At 38.2% G+C, this 18,035-nt stretch overlaps 1 protein-coding gene across 5 annotated transcripts in view; it reads right to left on the bottom strand.

Annotated features, from left to right (window-relative positions):
• Positions 1-447: 447 nt before the first annotated feature.
• mettl22 (methyltransferase 22, Kin17 lysine) overlaps positions 448-18,035 on the bottom strand; it is a 50,017-nt gene continuing 32,429 nt past the window's right edge. For all 5 annotated transcript variants that reach the window (XM_048552312.2, XM_048552309.2, XM_048552313.2 and 2 more), the window contains 4 exons: positions 14,818-14,898; positions 8,320-8,422; positions 6,501-6,669; positions 448-1,661 (listed from right to left, as the gene is read on the bottom strand). In XM_048552312.2, the coding sequence (XP_048408269.1) occupies positions 1,614-1,661; positions 6,501-6,669; positions 8,320-8,422; positions 14,818-14,898 (401 nt within the window). In that variant the 3' untranslated portion in view covers positions 448-1,613. The remainder of the gene's footprint in view (positions 1,662-6,500; positions 6,670-8,319; positions 8,423-14,817; positions 14,899-18,035) is intronic.

The following is an 18,035-nucleotide window of genomic DNA, read 5'->3' as shown; positions in this document are numbered from 1 at the left end:
TAATGAATTTCCAATCATCAAAATGTACTTAAAAGAATAATGTGGTAGCACAAATATGTTCTAAGAACTTTAAGTAAAATAACAATAGTCTATATTGATCCCTTAATAATAACTGTGTAGTTATAAATTGTGGTAACTGACTTTTAAGTACACAGGTATCGTCAAACAAATGCAAGATTTGAGAAAAGTGAAGAAATTTACCTCAGTCAAGGTGTTAAAAATTTACATTAAAATGGCAAATGGAACTGATAGTATTTTACTGCTAAATTATCAGTATAGTTAAAATTATACATTCCAAAAAGATGGCCCTTCACTGAAATAAATGATCCCCACAAGCTGAACAGGCTATCAAACATACTAGCAGTAAGAACAGATGCAAGTGGAATACCTTAGTTATTGTTTTTTCACAAAAAAACTTTATTACCAAAATAGAACCACACTGCATTTATAAAATATATTAGTTGAGTACATCTCAATTTAAAATAAACTCAATCACAACAAATTATATTAAATTAAATGTTTGGCTACAGCTGTATTAGAATGTCAAGGATCTTTGAGATAAAATTGAACGGAATTATAGAAGATGAGGGATTTCAGATGTGTGGAGACATTAGACTAAAATAGGATAGCATTCTTTGCGCTAACGGATGCAAACAGTACATTTAATAGAGGTTTATCAAAAACTACAAAGGGTTTAGAAAGAAGAGCAGAAACAGTTTCCACTTACAGTAAGCTCAATAACTAAAGTGCATAGATTTGAGATAATTAGCAAACAAATATGGGGTCTGGGGGGCAGATTGGAGGGGTGAGTTTATTTTATGCAGTGAGTTATGCTGTTTGCAATACACTGCTTGAAAGGTGGTAGAAGTAGATTCAATAGTAACCTTCAAAAGGAAATTGTATATATATTGAAAGGCAAAGTTGTATGCAGTGGATAACTCTTTCAAAGAACTGGCATAGGCATAAATGGCCAAATGGCTTTCATCTGTGTTATCTGATTCAGTGCTCGTGTTCTTCCTCATGAAAAACATTTACGAACAAATGAAATCCACTTTGATAAAAAGAATTTCTTTCTTTCTCTGTAGAGAATGTATTTCACTCCAGGTTAGTTGTGTTTTTATGGAGGGATTTGAAAGAATGGAAGAAAAGAAAATACATGTTATTAGTAAAGGCATAAACACAAATTATCACAACAAATATTTTCATAAATATGTGCTCATTTCAAATTCCTCTTATTTTAAGACAGTAGAACTTATGATATCAGGATAATGACAATTAAGTTGATGGAAGTAACTGTTATAATCTGCTAAGTACTTCAACTGTATAAAAGTTTTTTTTTGTCTCGATTTTGTTGTAAGCCTTGACAGATTCATTGTAAAAGTCCGTACCTGTTTCAATAGTAGAGAAAAGTGACTCAAACACATTAAAGATTTCATCCATGAACATTTGTGAGATAATTTCTTGCTGCAGTTACTGATGTAGCATTGAACGACGTAAGGTAGTTATTACACCTTACTATTTAAACAGTTTGTAAGGTTTTCAGCTAAAATCTTCAACAAACCGAAGAAACAAGCAACATTCCTCTGGATGCATTTTCGATTACAATAACCAATCTATTGTGTGTTGCTTTTAAGTGGCTCAGCAATAATTTTCCACAGTTCCTAGAAGGAAAACCACAAAAAAATCAATACACTGTTGAGAACAAAAATACATGAAGGCTTTTCGACAAAAGACATTAGTATTGCATAAATTACATCACGATCAGATGCAAGTAGGTATAAACACCAAAATCCTTTTAGTCAAAAAAATTGTACTGAAGCATTCAGAAAATACACTAGCACAAGATGACAATCCAAATTCAAATAAAGGCAGTTTTCATGGTAGGGCCTATTTTACCTATATGAGCTGTCATTTCAAGACGCCCCTCTGCAATTGTATTCATCTAATAAGAAAATTCAATATATCTCTTTTGATCTCTCTGTTTTTAAATATCCTGGCTTGAATCTTTTGAGGACTGGCAATTATTCCAGATTGCTGCTTTGCTCAAACTTTGCCTGTCTTGATGCTGGTATGTGTTTCCTGTGGGGAGTTTGGAGTGGAGAAGAGTTGAGGGGAGAATTAATCACTTTCTCTTGTAAAGCACTTGCTTAGTTTAACTTCAAAAGTATTAAGTTTAAGGTGAAGCAACGGTAAGCTTAACAGACTAGTGTGAATGTCTGTAAATAGGTGAAAGGACAAATGTTAGTGAATGGGTGAATAAATGAAAGAGTAGGATGGTGGGTAGGTAGAGGAGTGTAAGTGAGTAAGCTAAGTGGGCAAAGTGGCAAATGAATGAGGTGATAAGTGGGTAGAATGGTTGGTGCAATCAGTGGCAGATGATGTTAGGTAGATAGGGAGGCATATGAGTGAGGTGGCAGATGGATGGATGGTAGTTGAGTTTGGGGTGAGGGGTTAGGTGGTTAAGCTAGTAGCTGCTTGAGATGGAAGGTAAGTGAGTGGGTATGAGGTGACAAGTCAGTAGTAGTCAGGTTGGGACAGGTCATCAGCTTGGGTAGGGGAGGGTAGACAGGTGGTGTGGAATAGCCATGTCTATTTTAGGAAAGGTAGGTGATTGGCGGGGCATTTTGAGGTCAGGAGGTGTAGACAGGTCAGGATTGGGAGAGCATTCAGGGCGGTTAAATGGTTGGGACACATAGTTACGACAGAGACGTTGGGGTTCAGAGGATTGTTGGGTGCAAGAGTGCTGGTCAGATTGGACTGAGAGGTGCTTCAAGGATCAGAGGGGAAATCAAAAAGTCAAGTGTGATGTTGGGGGTTAGTGACATTTTTAAGCAGGACAACTACTATAACCTGTTTGGTTATGTAAAATGCATGTAAGTGTACTCACAATATACTGCTGTGGTGTGTGTGTGTGTGTGTGTGTGTGTGTGTGTGTGTGTGTGTGTGTGTGTGTGTGTGTGTGTATGTGAGAGAGAGAGAGAGAGAGAGTGTGCGCGCGCGCGTGCGTGGGGTGAGGTTGGGGGGGGGTTGAGGGGGCAGGAGGGAATCTAATTACCCTGCAGTGGGATTAGGATTAGCAGCAGCTGTTGAGAGAGAAACAGAGTTAATATTCTTGAAGAGGAGTCACACCAGACTCATTGTTAAAGCTGCTTCTCGCTCTACAGATGCTTCCAGGCCTACTGAGATCCTGCAGCAATTTCTGTGTTTGTTTCATATTTTCAGGATTCTCAGTATTTTACTTTTATTGTTAGATTACAACTGTTCAGTCAAATATTTCCTGCATAATGATTTAGGAAAGAATACTGCAAGTGTCTGAAGTCTCCAACTTTAATTCAGATTAGGAAATTTTTGTGTGAGATACTAGGAAACAGGGAAATTATTTGTTGGAAGTTCAAGCTTTCCTGGGCAATTCCCATGGAAGCCAGTCCATTAGGACTTTGGAAGGATCCAAATGCATATCTACGGTCATATGTATGGACTGTGATGATCAACAGCCCAGAAGACATGGGCAATGATATTTCTGAACCAAGAAATGGAAATTAAAGATGATACATTCATGGGCTTATTTTCAGTGCTAGTGAGATTGATTGGCAGCAGTTAAAGGGGTACTCTAACCTGAAAATGGCAACTTTCTGTGGGGAATTTAACACGTGTATCCTGTACAACTACTGGAATTTCACATCACCAGTTCGTTAAAAGTTAGACATTGAAATACATCTTTTCTAATGCTAGTGGTAGAGAAGTGAATTTGAGATGGTTTCTGGGTGAAATCGCAAATCTGCCACCGCCTGATGCTGTGATGTTACTCCCTCTTAAATGATAACTGCTACTATTAGCCTCATTATTTCTACAGCCATTTTTGTGCCATGATGATTACATGATCAAGGGTATCAAACCATGAGTATATAATATGGCATATTCCACTGATATCACTGTTGCGCTGAGGCCGTAAGACTGATTGATTGCTATAATTAGAAAACCTTGGAGATGAAATAGAGATATTTGTCTCGACAGATTTGCAGATGGAGTTTTAAAACTCTATTTCCTTTCAAAGGGTAGAGAAATCTGCAAAGTGATAAACTGCTTCCGCTTTTAAAAAAAATACGCTCCTTTTCAGTGCACATATATGTGGATCACTATTGCACTGCTAGCTCGAATTATGTTTTCATATCTGTGGGATCTCCTTGTCTCTTGTACCAAAATACCTATACTGTATTCGAATGATTTCAGATCCTGGCCCATCTGGAATGTCTTTCCACTTCTCCGGAATTTAAAACCCCTTCCTCAAAATGCTTTCGGACTGTGAAACCCTTTCACAATACTGAAAAACCCTGTCAATTCTGCTGCAGTGGGCTCAGAGGTATTAACGGAGCACTCTATCCAGCAAGAATGGAGACGTAAAATGTAGAGATTTAAGCAACAAGATGATGTGTAGTCTTCAGCTGTTCGTTTTGGGAAAGGCCAGGTGTTTAATGGTTGAAGAAATTGCTTGGAGGAATGTACATTCATTACCCAAGCAGGTATAGAAAATGAAATAAAAGTGGAATTAAAATTAATTCAGAGTGATAATATTGTACAAATAGCCTTTTGAATTTTATTGAGTTTTTTGTAAAAGTAATAAAAACATTGAACAGGGGAATTTCTGAGTATATCACTCATATGAGCTTACACAATGCCGCTCATAAAGGACTGTTAGCTCAAGGAATCGAAGGCATATATTTAATATGATTAAGAAACTGACTGCATGGTAGGAGGCAGGGTAAAAGTATGGGCATGTACTCTAATTGTCAGGATACGAATAATAGTGTGTAAAAGCAATTTGTGTTGGGACCTTAATTATTTAATACATGATATGACGGAACAGAGAGGCTGTATCCTACTTTGCCAATAACACAAAGTATTATCAGCATCAGTGTGGCTATAAGCATAAAATTAAAAAAAGATATTGATGAATTAATAGAAAAAAAATGCAGCAAATAGATTTAATACATGGCATGACAGTTCATGCATTTTGGACCTAAACAGGTTAGTTCAGAATACTTTGTAAATGGTGAAAGGTTAGAAACAATGATGTCTAAAGAGACTTGGGAGCTCTGGTATTTAGATCGCTAATGCATCGTGAATGGGTAGAGAAAATAATCATTCAGGATAATACAATGTTAATCTTTATGTCCAAAGGATTAGAATGTAAGTGGACAGACATCATGCTACAGAAATACAAGGCCGTGGTTAGATCACACCTGGAGTACTGTGGGAAGTTCTGGGCCCCATACTTTGGAACATGTTTAGTGGTCACAGTGAGTGTGTACAGTATATGCACTAAAATAATACCTGGATTTCAAGAAATAAATTATGATGAGAGATTGCATAAGCTACTTTTGTATTTCCTGAAATTTGGGAAGTTACAGAGTGGTTCAACTTAAGAAATTAAGGGTAATTCATAGTGTTCCACAAGAAAAGCCATTTCTGCTGGAATGGGTGTTTAGGCTAAGAAGGTATTACCGAAAAATTAAAGTCAAGCTTTTCAGAGAAGTGAGGGAAAATACTTCTACACAAAGATTAGTAGAAGTTTGGAACTCTCTTCCACAAAGCATTTGATGCTATGTCAGTTAATAAGTTTAAAATTGAGATTATAAAAGTTTTGCAAACTGAAAGTTATTAAGAGGGCAAAGATGGAAATAAGCCACTGATTTCCAATGATCCCAATGGATAGGAAAATGGCCCACTGCAGACCAGTTATAAACCCAAATCAGAGCCTCTTGTAAGGTTGCTGTATCTTTGGCACATAAATGACAATAAATATCATTAGCCTCACTCTGACTTTGATCGAAACTATGTTGAATTATTTTACTATCCCTGCTTCTCGAATAATTGTTTGCCTTCTTTATCATTAGTAGTCATGTCACACAGTGATTAATTGTACACTTACAAAAAGCTTTTTTAAAATTGCTGTACATTTACTTCTGCTTGTGTTCTCTTGTATTTCCTCCTTGTTTTCCTAATTTACAATAATATTGTCATCTCCCATTTTCATCTGTCCTAGAAATGCTAAATGTTTCTGGTTTGTTTTGTCCCTCTGTAGGTCATCAGTCTTAAATACAAATCTTCTCTTTATCTTACTTAAATATATTTGATATCTTCCCTCAGCAGCTCAAGTTAAATATTTCCCACTGACACTCAATCACTATTTGTCATTGTTTGTTCCATTAATATCAGGAGAAGGTTTCTTCTCCCTCTTAATACTTTCTTTTTACTGCGTAACACTTTATTAAATTTGCTAACCTAAACTGATAGCCTGGAAAATTGATAAATCATAAGATTATGTTCTTAATAGCAACTGTCACTTTTGTATAATGTTCTGTTGCTGACCAAATCTGAAGTTGAAAAAGTCCGAAGAAGGTTGCCGCAGGTCGACAGGATGTCAATGATCAGGACATCAAAAATTCAAATTCCACAGAACTGAATTATTCCACCCTTCTTCAAAGTTTATTAGTACTTACCAACTGTTCCACTCGTTCATAAAGAAGGAACTGTGGAAAAGAACGTTTAATGGGTTCCACAACAAATTTAGTTTTCCCATCACAGATGTTTTGCAAGTCAGCCAAACACAATCGAAAATGATCATATGCATCACACGTGACATCCATTTTTCTTAAGGTAAAGTTAAGTCTGAAAAAAAATTACAATTAAGCTTTAACAAATTATCTTGCTATAAAGTTACTGATTCGTTCTGAGTAACATAGGTCAAACATCCATTGGATTTATGTTCTGAATACTTGGCTAGTTTCATTCCTGCCTAACAAAATGCACAAATGTCCATGTAAGGATATATGTATCCACTGAGATCTCTTTCCAAGATATCACCTTTGGGAGAGAAAAGAAAAGATTTGGGCATAATGCAGGCATAGTGAACTTCGGGAAAATGTTCTCCCAATGTATGCTGGCAATGAATCAGGTTTCCTTTTGTTAGTAAATAGCTGGATAATAGTTCCAAAAAAATCTGTTTCGATTTGGACTGTACCATACCTGATTTGGAAATTCTTGACACTAAAATCCAATGTCATAAATGCGAAGTTCCTTTCCTAATCATCAACTTACTGACTGTTTAACTCCAGAAAAGAGGACCTCAGTTCAATAATGTCCAAATCATGGCTCACAAGCCGAATCTGATTTGCAATGTGATCTTAGTTTCTTTTTCTTTGTAAAAGCCAAATTAATCTTTGTGTGGGTTCACTGGATTTCAAAAGAAAGCTTCCAACAGAACTATGGACATTCTCAGTAGGGGTTTACTGTCATGCAATTCCTGATCCCAACGTTGCTGCATTCATCCTTCAGTTGAATCTGCCTTACGAACGGATAATATTGAAAATCTAGGCCTAAAGTGCAAAGCAGACTAATAATACTGCGTGCTCCTAGTGACAAAGCTGTGGCTGTACGTGTAACTGTACATGAGAATTCTATTCAACATCCATAATTTCACTGGCAGAGATTCTATAGAAGTCTAAATTTTTAATAATACAGCTCACCTCTCAAGTATGTCCTGTCTCTGATTTGGAACAGAAACAAAAGAAAAGCCTACTTTGGGGTAATTAACCAATCAAACTCAAAAGGTTAAATGAAATTGCCAGTGATTCTGTCCTGCCTACAGTTACCTCTGAAACAAGACAGTTCAACCCTAACGCCAGCAACATTATGGACATCTCTTTTCATCATGTTCCCAGTAGCCCTGACACAGTTACACACAACATTGTTTGAGAGATAAAGAGAAAAAAGAAAAATATTAGAAAGGGGGAAAAATGAAATGTAAAAGAGTGAACAAGATTAGAGACATTAGTGAAAGCAGAGCAAGGAGCTGGCATAAGAGTGAAGGAAGAAAGCTGAACAAAGACACAAAAGAAATGGGCACAGATTATGAAGGGAGGAAGATGAGAGTAATTGAAGATTCAAGTCATGATATAACTCTAGCAATGGGGTAAAACAGCTTATGTTTCTCTTGCACAGCTGCAATCTAGGTGCATTCTTTATCAGATGGAGCCTACTCACTGGCTGCAATGTAACAATGCAATTGTAGTAATTTTTTAATTAGTCAACAAGGTCAGACATCTGTGTCTTAAGTGATCTGAACAGTAGCATTGATGAGATATTCTACAAAACAACTTTTCCCAATGCAGGGAACAGATTGCATTTATTAATTTCAGCCAGAAGTAAAAATGTCAATTAACAGTAACTTTTATCACATAAGTAGCATTTTCAACAGAACACTCAAAACGCAGTGTTTACAAACTAGTCGCTTTTAGGTAATTTTCTTTTTGGTCTTACCGTTTCTCTACAGACAGATATATGGTGCTTGGATTTTTCAAATTGCTCAAAATTCTGTAGATGGTCTGAAAAAATCCATCTGTCAAATCATCATCATAGAATACTGCAATAAAAAGTAGAAAAGGACATTTCTGTAAAATACCTCACCAACATATTTGATGCTCAAACTGAAACGATCACTAGCCAGATGGGTGGCAAGGTGGCTCATCGGCTAAGACTGCTGCCTCACATTGCCAGAGACCTAGGTTCAATTCCACCCTCGGTTGACTGTCCTTGTGGGGTTTGCACATTTTTCCCATGCCTACGTGGGTTTCCTCTGGATGCTCCAGTTTCCTCCCACAGTTCAAACATGAGCAGGGTGAGTAGATTGGCAATGCTAAACTGCCCATAGTATCCTGGGCTAGATAGTTTAGCCATGGAAAATTCAGGGTTACAGGGATAGGGTAAGGCGGAGGCATGGGTCTGGACAGGATGCTGTTCGGAGGTTTGGTATGGAAAAGATGAACCGAATGGTTTGCTTCCACACTGTGGGGATTCTAAGATGACTCCACTTCAAGTGTTTAAGTTCTTGACAAAGCACTACGGACGCATCAACTGAATATGCTGACTAGATGAAATTATGATATACAACTAATGAACCAATCCAGAATCTCAGATTTAAAAACAACTAAAATCCCTATGCAGTGAACACATTTCATTTGTTCAGCACTCTTCTGACAAAGCCAATAGCCAAAGGAAGGTTTATTGAATGTCTGTTTTGAAGAAAGGGTCTTGGAATCAGCATAACACATGCATTACTATGCAGACTGACTGTCAGGGTTTTATCAGCGTTAGAAATATAACAGAGTTTTGATTGGTCCTACATTTTTGCTTTTGAATGATTAATTTCTTTTTGAGTAGATTCTAAAATGCACAGACATCTATCAGCCCTATTCTGGAGGCTCAATCATAATATTATAGAATCCCTACAGTGTGGAGGCAGGCCTTTTGCCCCATTGAGACCACTACAAGCCTCCAAACAGCATCCTACCCAGGCCCATCCCCCTACCCTATCCCTGTAACCTTGCATTACCCATGGCTAATCCACCTAGCCTGCACATCCTTGAACATCCTTCACTAGGGAAGACACAAGCAATCTCCCAGATGCAATAGTGGCTGAAGGACCTAGGGTAATGGACGAACTGAAAGGTATTTACATTGGACAGGAAATGGTATTGCATAGACTGTTAGGTCTGAAGGCCAATAAGTCCCCGAGACCTGATGGTCTGCATCCCAGGGTACTTAAGGAGGTGGCTCTAGAAATTGTGGATGCATTGGTAATTATTTTCCCAGGTTCTATAGATTCAGGATCAGTTCCTGCGGATTGGAGGGTGGCAAATGTTGTCCCACTTTTCAAGAAAGGAGGCAGAGGGAAAACAGGAAATTATAGACCTGTTAGCCTGACATCAGTGGTGGGAAAGATGCTGGAGTCAATTATAAAAGATGAAATTACGACTCATTTGGATAGCAGTAACAGAATAGGTCAGAGTCAGCATGGATTTACGAAGGGGAAATCGTGCTTGACTAATCTTCTGGAGTTTTTTGAGGATGTATCTATGAAGATGGATAAGGGAGAACCAGTGGATGTAGTGTACCTGGACTTTCAGAAAGCCTTTGATAACGTCCCGCATAGGAGATTGGCGAACAAAATTAGGGCACATGGTATTGGGGGCAAAATACTGAGTTGGATTGAAAATTGGCTGGCTGACAGGAAGCCAAGAGTAGTGATAAACGGGTCCCTTTTGGAATGGCAGGCAGTGACGAGTGGGGTACCTCAAGGTTCGGTGCTGGGACTGCAGCTGTTTACGATATATATTAATGATATAGACGAAGGCATTAAAAGTAATATTATCAAATTTGCTGATGACACAAAGTTGGGTGGCAGTGTGAAATGTGAGGAGGATGTTATGAGAATACAGGGTGACTTGGACAGGCTAGGTGAGTGGACGGATGCATGGCAGATGCAGTTTAATGTGGATAAATGTACAGTTATACACTTTGGTGGCAAGAACAGGAAGGCAGATTACTATCTCAATGGAGTCAAGTTAGGTAAAGGGGAAGTACAACGAGATCTAGGTGTTCTTGTACATCAGTCAATGAAAGCAAGCATGCAGGTACAGCAGGCAGTGAAGAAAGCTAATAGCATGCTGGCCTTCATAACAAGAGGAATTGAGTATAGGAGCAAAGAGGTCCTTCTGCAGCCGTACAGGGCCCTGGTGAGACCGCACCTGGAGTACTGTGTGCAGTTTTGGTCTCCAAATTTAGGGAAGGACATTATTGCTATTGAGGGAGTGCAGCGTAGGTTCACGAGGTCAATTCCCGGAATGGCGGGACTATGATATGTTGAAAGATTGGAGCGACTGGGCTTGTATACACTTGAGTTTGGAAGGATGAGAGGGGATCTGATTGAGGCTTATAAGATTATTAAGAGATTGGACACTCTGGAGGCAGGAAGCATGTTTCCACTGATGGGTGAGTCCAGAACCAGAGGACACAGTTTAAAAATAAGGGGTAGGCCTTTTAGAACAGAGTTGAGGAAAAACTTCTTTACCCAGAGAGTGGTGGATATATGGAATGCTCTGCCCCAAAAGGCAGTGGAGGCCAAGTCTCTGGATAGTTTCAAGAAAGAGACAGATAGAGCTCTTAAAGATAGTGGACTCAAGGGTTATGGGGATAAGGCAGGAACAGGATACTGATTGTGGATGATCAGCCATGATCATAATGAATGGTGGTGCTGGCTCGACGGGCCAAATGTCCTACTCCAGCACCTATTGTCTATTGTCTAACACTGTAGGCAATTTACCATGGCTAATCCACCAAATCTGCATATCTTTTAGACTGTGGGAGGAAACTGGAGCACTTGGAGAATATACAAACTCTACACAGTTGCCCAAGGGTGGAACTGAACCCAGGTCCCTGGTGCTGTGAGGCAGCAGCGCAAACCGAGCCGCTGTGCTGCCCTGAGATGTAAACTTGCGAAATATGTAAATATTTATGTAAAATATTATGTCTCATAAGTAAATCAAATCTGTACACCTAATATGTAAAATGGTACAGTCCCTCCCAGTTTAAGTTATTCTTTAGCATGACCTTTTGGAGATTGATTTAAATGTTCTACTTTGTTTAGAGAGGGAAAGTTGTCGCTCAAAGGAAAGTAACAAATCGATGTTAATGACAGTTACTGGCTGAAAAATGGTCACAATGGAATGGACAAAAATGGAAACCCATTACAGCACAGTCCAATCTCCCATGTGATCAAAGGTCCTTAGAAAGAAAACGAGAAAAATTTAATCAAAAGTCTACAACTGCCTTTTTAAAATAACGCTGAGATAAAAACAATGGGTAAAAATAAGCAACTGACCGACAAAAACTTATTTTCTAATCAACCTGTTGACAGATGTTATTAAACACCTCTGACAAAGGGAAAGGAAATTATCCAGAGCAACAATAAGACACAAGTGACAGGAGAAGAAACAGTAAAGGCAGGTGTGAAATTGTGGTTTTAATAGTGGGACAAGGATTATGTTTTTCTGAACCAAACCAAAATTGGCCTGGAACATATTTTCTGTAGTGGCATTAAGTTGCAACATGGATACAAAATTAGCAAAGAGACCAAAAGTAGGGATTGGTGACAAATTAGTTGATCACTAGAAAGGATGGAAATATATGATGGAATCTCCTAGAGATCAGTCATAGAACACTGCTCTTTTTCATATATACGGCTGACCTAAATTCTGGCACAGCATATTTTCAAATTTTACAACAAACAAATTAGCAATATAGTAAACAGTGAAGAGGATGGTATGTGAATTCAGGAGGACAAAGACTGGTGAAATGAAGGCATGACAGTTAATATCAAAGGGCAACAATACAAGATATTTCAGTTTATAGTATAAAATTACGCTAGGTAGATTACGTGTGCAGTATGGATTATAATGAGTACTCGCAGAAAGTGTGAGGATCACAGTTTGGTGAGATGGCAGAGCTGAATAGAAGATATACATAATAAAGTGAAAATGAACAGACAACATTGAAAACAAAGAAAATTAACTGAATGGAAGATCTGAATAATAAAGCTGACAGCATGATGAGTAGTTTCGTGGCTCCTGAGATCAGCTTGCATTGTGTAACTTGCTTAGCCAACCTTGGTCAAATAAGCCAGATCAGCGTAGCAAGGCATGTTTCTGTTTTTCCATTTATAAAGTGCTAATAGACCTCCAGTGGCAATGTTCTAAAATAAATCAGTGGGCATGCTGTTTAGAACAGGAGCATTCCACTATCTAATCTATAATGTATCATTTGGTGTTAAAGCTCAGTAGTATCTAACAGAGAGTAATTGCTCTTCCTACCTTGATAAAGTAAATACTGTTTGTTATATTCAAATAATAAAATATTAGTGCATTTATTCCAGTTATCATTATTATGAAACAATAAATTGAACAGCAACTCCTTCTGACTGCAAATGAGCAGGTAAATGTGGAAATCAGAAAGTTGCAATCTAAATCGCTCCTCCAGAAATCTTGCTATAACAGTATTTCACTAAAGACATTTGGCATTGAAACATATGGAATGGCATGATGTAGCTATCCTTATGTGATGCATACCCACTACAGGAAGAACTAGAGATTTCTTTCTCTCCCTTTATATTGGTTTGTGTACATAACAAGTTTGAAACTTCCTACTTCAGATTTTACACTGCTCATTAATGGTTCAATCTGATTGGTTAAGGATCCACACAGTTGCAGAAGTCTCAGAACCCCTGTAGGGGAGCTGTGATATTTTAATTCCAAGAAGTCCCAAAGCTACAGCTATAGAAAAGCTGTGGGCAAGTATAAATGTGACAAATAGCTAGTGTTGTTCATTTCCATTGACTGCAAAATCAGGCCCATTCTATTTGCTGAAGAATTTCTATTTGTATCTTTTCAGATGTCAATTTGTCAGTATTATCATCACAGTTGACTGTTCTCTTGAGATAGATCTCAGTTAACAATCCAGAACTAAGCCTCTGACTCAGGGCTAGATTTCACAGGGCACCGTTGCTCCCTCCATTCATCTGCAGCTAAAACATTAAGGGCATGAACAGCGACAATAATGATGGGTGCCGGAAGAGGTGCTAACTGTCATAAGGCAAGACATTTGCTCCTCTCTCTGGAGGAAATCCCATTTTAGAGAGCTGCTGGGCAATTGAATGGCCAGCTGGCTATGTCGTTCACCATACAGGAGTGGAGGCCATGGCTGGGATTACAGGCAGTCTGAATAAAAAGGAGCAGAGACTCAGGGACAAGCAGGTTCAGTAGGATCATGCCACCTATTGTTCTTTTACTACTAGATTCTAAATGGAAGTTAAACATCCAATTATACTACCTCTAAGATATGCCTGAAAAATAATATAGAAGTATGCATTTTTAAGATACCAGTTAATGCCTCATCTATGCAATAAATTCAAAACAGAAAATTACCAAAGGCATTTCTTAGAAGTACAAATCAGAAAATAAAAGGATGCCACTTAGACAAAAGCAATGGTTTGAATGTTGTAAAATTTTTGGTTAGACATTTTCCTACATAATTCAGTTTAAAAGTACTTTGCACCATAACTTGCTGCAAATGTGCAGTTAATAAGGTTGCGATGTAAACAAAAGGACATTGGGAACCTTAGTAAACGGAGGAGCAGCAATACATTTTCTTGAGATTTAAGAATGTAAAATGATACAGCGGAACAAAGTAGGGAAAATATAGGGAAAAAGAAAGTTGAAATTAACTAAGAAAGGGAAAAAAGAGACACAAAGTAGTAAAACAATGACATTTTTACTTCTCTACCAACAATATACTACACAAAGAAATAAGATTTAACATTCTAAAAATTGTTCAGCATCAGAGTCTGTCCTCAGGTAATAATTGATAGGGCTGTGTGTTTGTGTGTTGGTATAAATATGAGCACACTGGCTTTGAATGTCGGGACTAAGCATCACTTTTTTACAACAAAGATGATGTCAAGGAAGTATAGATCCAATGAGGGTCACAGAAGTTGACTGGCATTGCTTTAACAATGATCACCTAGTTAAATACGGCTTAGGTGGTTAAATTCAACCACTTACTTTATGTGGTAGATTCAATGGGCAATTAATATTTTATTCCAGTAAATTCTTAAGAAAGTGAATTGGGAGGCACCACTTTTGCAAAGCAACAGAGAATGGGATAAATCAAGCAGCAGGCTGATATTTACAAGCCACTATTATTCCAACAGTATCCAACCAATTAGGAAAGTTGATGAAAAGACTGGGCAAAGCAAATGCTTTAAGAAAGTCTAAAAAGGAGTGGATAGATTCAGCAAGGAAATAACAGAATATAGCATCTAGACAAATTGAAGTTAGTAAAACACACAAGCGCACACACACACACACACACACACACACACACACACACACACACACAAGTAGATAGATTAAAAAATTCTTGTACCATCAGCAGCAAGCAGCACATCAGTATGATCGTACAAATGAGCTATTTCTTCTTCTGACCAACAATATGGGTTCTTAGTGTCTGGAACAAAAAAAGGTAAAATAATGTATGCAGATTTGAAATATACATGAAATATTTGCATTTCCTACCATAAGACATATTTTAAGAAAAACAGAACATCGAATAGGAATCGAGCAATTGCTACTGGCAACATTAATGGGCCAATAGTTACAATTGCATGTTGCATGCAGTTTACTTCAAATTAGGTTATTAATTTAGCTAACGAGTAGGCAAAAGAAACTAAAGACACAGTCAAAGAGATGATAAGTTTGGTGAGATGGCAAGTTGAAAGATTGGCCTCCAATGGCATCTTACAAGAAGTCAAGAAATAATCATAGTAACAACAGCTTGCCTTCATGTCGTGGTATTAATGTAGAAAATAATAAAAGGAACACGCTACTTCAAACATTTCAGTTGTGACAAGACCATTTACCATAACTTCTTGTTTCCCATCTGGCAATCAATTTCCTGTCGCTAATGCTACAATCTTCTTACACCACATAAGTAAAATTGTTTCACATAAAAAATGTTAGATACATTACTGAAAACCTTTTCAAAATGCAAATAAACAACAATGACTGCATTTACTTTATCTGTCCAACCAGTCTCTTAAAAACATCATTTATTGTTAAATATATGTTGGCTGTCCTTGATTGGCCCAAAAGCTTTGAAGCAGTAAATCATTTTATATTGAATTACAGGCTCTGAAAGTAAGATGAATTGATCTATCCATATCCATGATGTTGAGAAACAAAGAAATTGGCTTCAGAGATAATGGGAACTGCAGATGCTGCAGAATCCGAGATAACAAAGTGTGAAGCTGGATGAACACAGCAGGCCAAGCAGCATCTTAGAAGCACAAAAGCCGATGTTTCGGGCCTAGACCCTTCATCCCAGAAATCAGCTTGATGCTTTAGAAGCCAACAATGTCAGGGTCTGTGTGACAGTCATCTCCAAGGATATAAGCTTCTTCCGTTTCAGTGATGGATTTTGTGTACTTTTCTGACCAAGCCTCGAAAAATGCTGGAGGTTATCCAAGTGCTTTTGTTAGTCTCATAGTGTGTGGCAGCATCTTGACATTCTTAAAACAAAATGGCTTCTTAGAATTTCCTATTACAAAAAGCAGCAGCTTTTCAATCCCATCCATGTTGGCACAGACCACAGCAGCGACACATTCCGTATTTCATCTGTAAACACTAAAAAGCAATCTGGTAAAAGACAATAAAGTAATCACATTTCATCCACATTAAAAATGTCCCTTGGTACATTATCTTTTCGGACTTGACAACACCATTTTACAGTCAATCATCTGTAATTGCTGTCACAACTGCCACATGCTCATTGTGTGCCACAGAGAAGATGATGGCGTGCCTTGTCTTGAATAAGACTTAGTCATCTATCTCTGCAGGCAATTCTTTGAAGTGCAGAATCTTTGCCAGGGCGACTCCCACGTCTTGCAAATTGGATGAAAGACAAGCACATTCTCTGCTCAAGCTGCCTTGAAAATGCTAGCAAACATCTTAGTCATCAGAAGTGGCAATTGTTCTCATCTTTGGTCTTCATCTTGCTGGAGAGAATACCAACTTATCAAACTGCTTCAACATTTTTATTCTGTGCTTTAGAATGGTTAAGAAACTTGATGGTGCAATCACCCATTCCTTTGCAATATTGCACCAGTTTTTCATTTCCTGTATCAACTTCACTTCATCGATAATCAGTAACAATTTTAACTTGCTCACAGGTTTATTCATACCTGCAAGGTGACAGAGGGAGATCTTAGAGTCACAGAGTCATAGAGCTGTACAGCATGGAAACAGACCCATTGGTCCAGCTCATCCATGCCAACAAGATATGTTAAAATATATCTAGTCCCATTTGCCAGCATTTGGCCCATATCTGTCTAAACCATTCCCATTCATATACCCATCCAGATGCCTTTTAAATGCTATATTGTACCAGCTTTTGCCACTTCCTCTGGCAGCTCATTCCATATATGCTCCACCCTCTGCGTGTAAAAGTTGACCCTTAGGTCCCTTTCAAATCTTACCCCTCTCACCTTAAACCTATGCCCTCTGGTTCTGGATTCCCTTACCCGAGGGAAAAGACCTTGGCTATTCACCATATTCATGTTCTTCATGATTTTACAAACCTCTGTACAGTCATCCCTCAGCCTCCGATGCTCCAGGGAAAATAGCCCCCACCTATTCAGCCTCTCCCTATAGTTCAAACTCTCCAACCCTTGCACCATCCTTGTAAATCTTTTCTGAATCTTTTCAAGTTTCACAACAGCCTTCCTTCAGCAGGGAGACCTGAATTGCATACAGTATTCTAAAACTGGCCTAACCAATGTCCTGTACAGGCACAACATGTCCTCCCAACTCCTCCACTCAAAATACTGACCAGTAAAGGTAAGCAGACCAAACACCTTCTTCACTACACTGTCTACTGATGACTCCACTTTCAAGGAACTATGAACCTGCAGCCCAACGTCTCTTTATTCAGCAACACTCCCCAGAACGTTACCATTACGTGTTTAAATCCTTTACAAAATGCTGCAGCTCACAATTGTATAGATTAAACTCCATCTGCCACTCTGGCCCATTGGCCTGTCTTGTAAAGATCCCATTGAGCTCTGAGGTAATCATCTTCGCTGTCCACTGCACTGCCAATCTTAATGACAAATAATGGCTCCCCTGTGAATTCGTACTGTGACAAGTCCAAATTCTGCCCTAATTGATTGGCATAATGCAAAGACTACACAGCTTTATTTCTTCAGTTTTGGACTCTGGACTAATTGTAAGGAAGATACTGCTTTAAACCCAGGAGACAGTGTAAACAGATAAATGCAGTTTTCAAAATCATATTTACTGGAGCATGTTGTGAGTTGTACACAATGTTGCATTTTCATGGAACAGCGACAGTAGGTGAACATCACAGAAGTGATGGGCTTTGAACTAAAAGAAGACTGCCTGACAATAAGTTTTGACTGGCTCCTGACTAAATGACCATGGCGTGCATGGGTCGAGTGCAGAGAATCAAATAACCTGCAAAGAGAAAGCTTCAAATAAAAACCTCAAATATAATGTATTCAGAGACAGTGAAAGGATGAATTCTCAGTGAATGAATAATATCCAATGTCTTGTCTGTAAATGTGTGTC

The sequence above is a fragment of the Stegostoma tigrinum genome, chromosome 23 (genome assembly GCF_030684315.1).
Source record: "Stegostoma tigrinum isolate sSteTig4 chromosome 23, sSteTig4.hap1, whole genome shotgun sequence".
NCBI classification, from domain to species: domain Eukaryota; kingdom Metazoa; phylum Chordata; class Chondrichthyes; order Orectolobiformes; family Stegostomatidae; genus Stegostoma; species Stegostoma tigrinum.
This window is presented reverse-complemented; position numbering and strand designations above follow the sequence as displayed.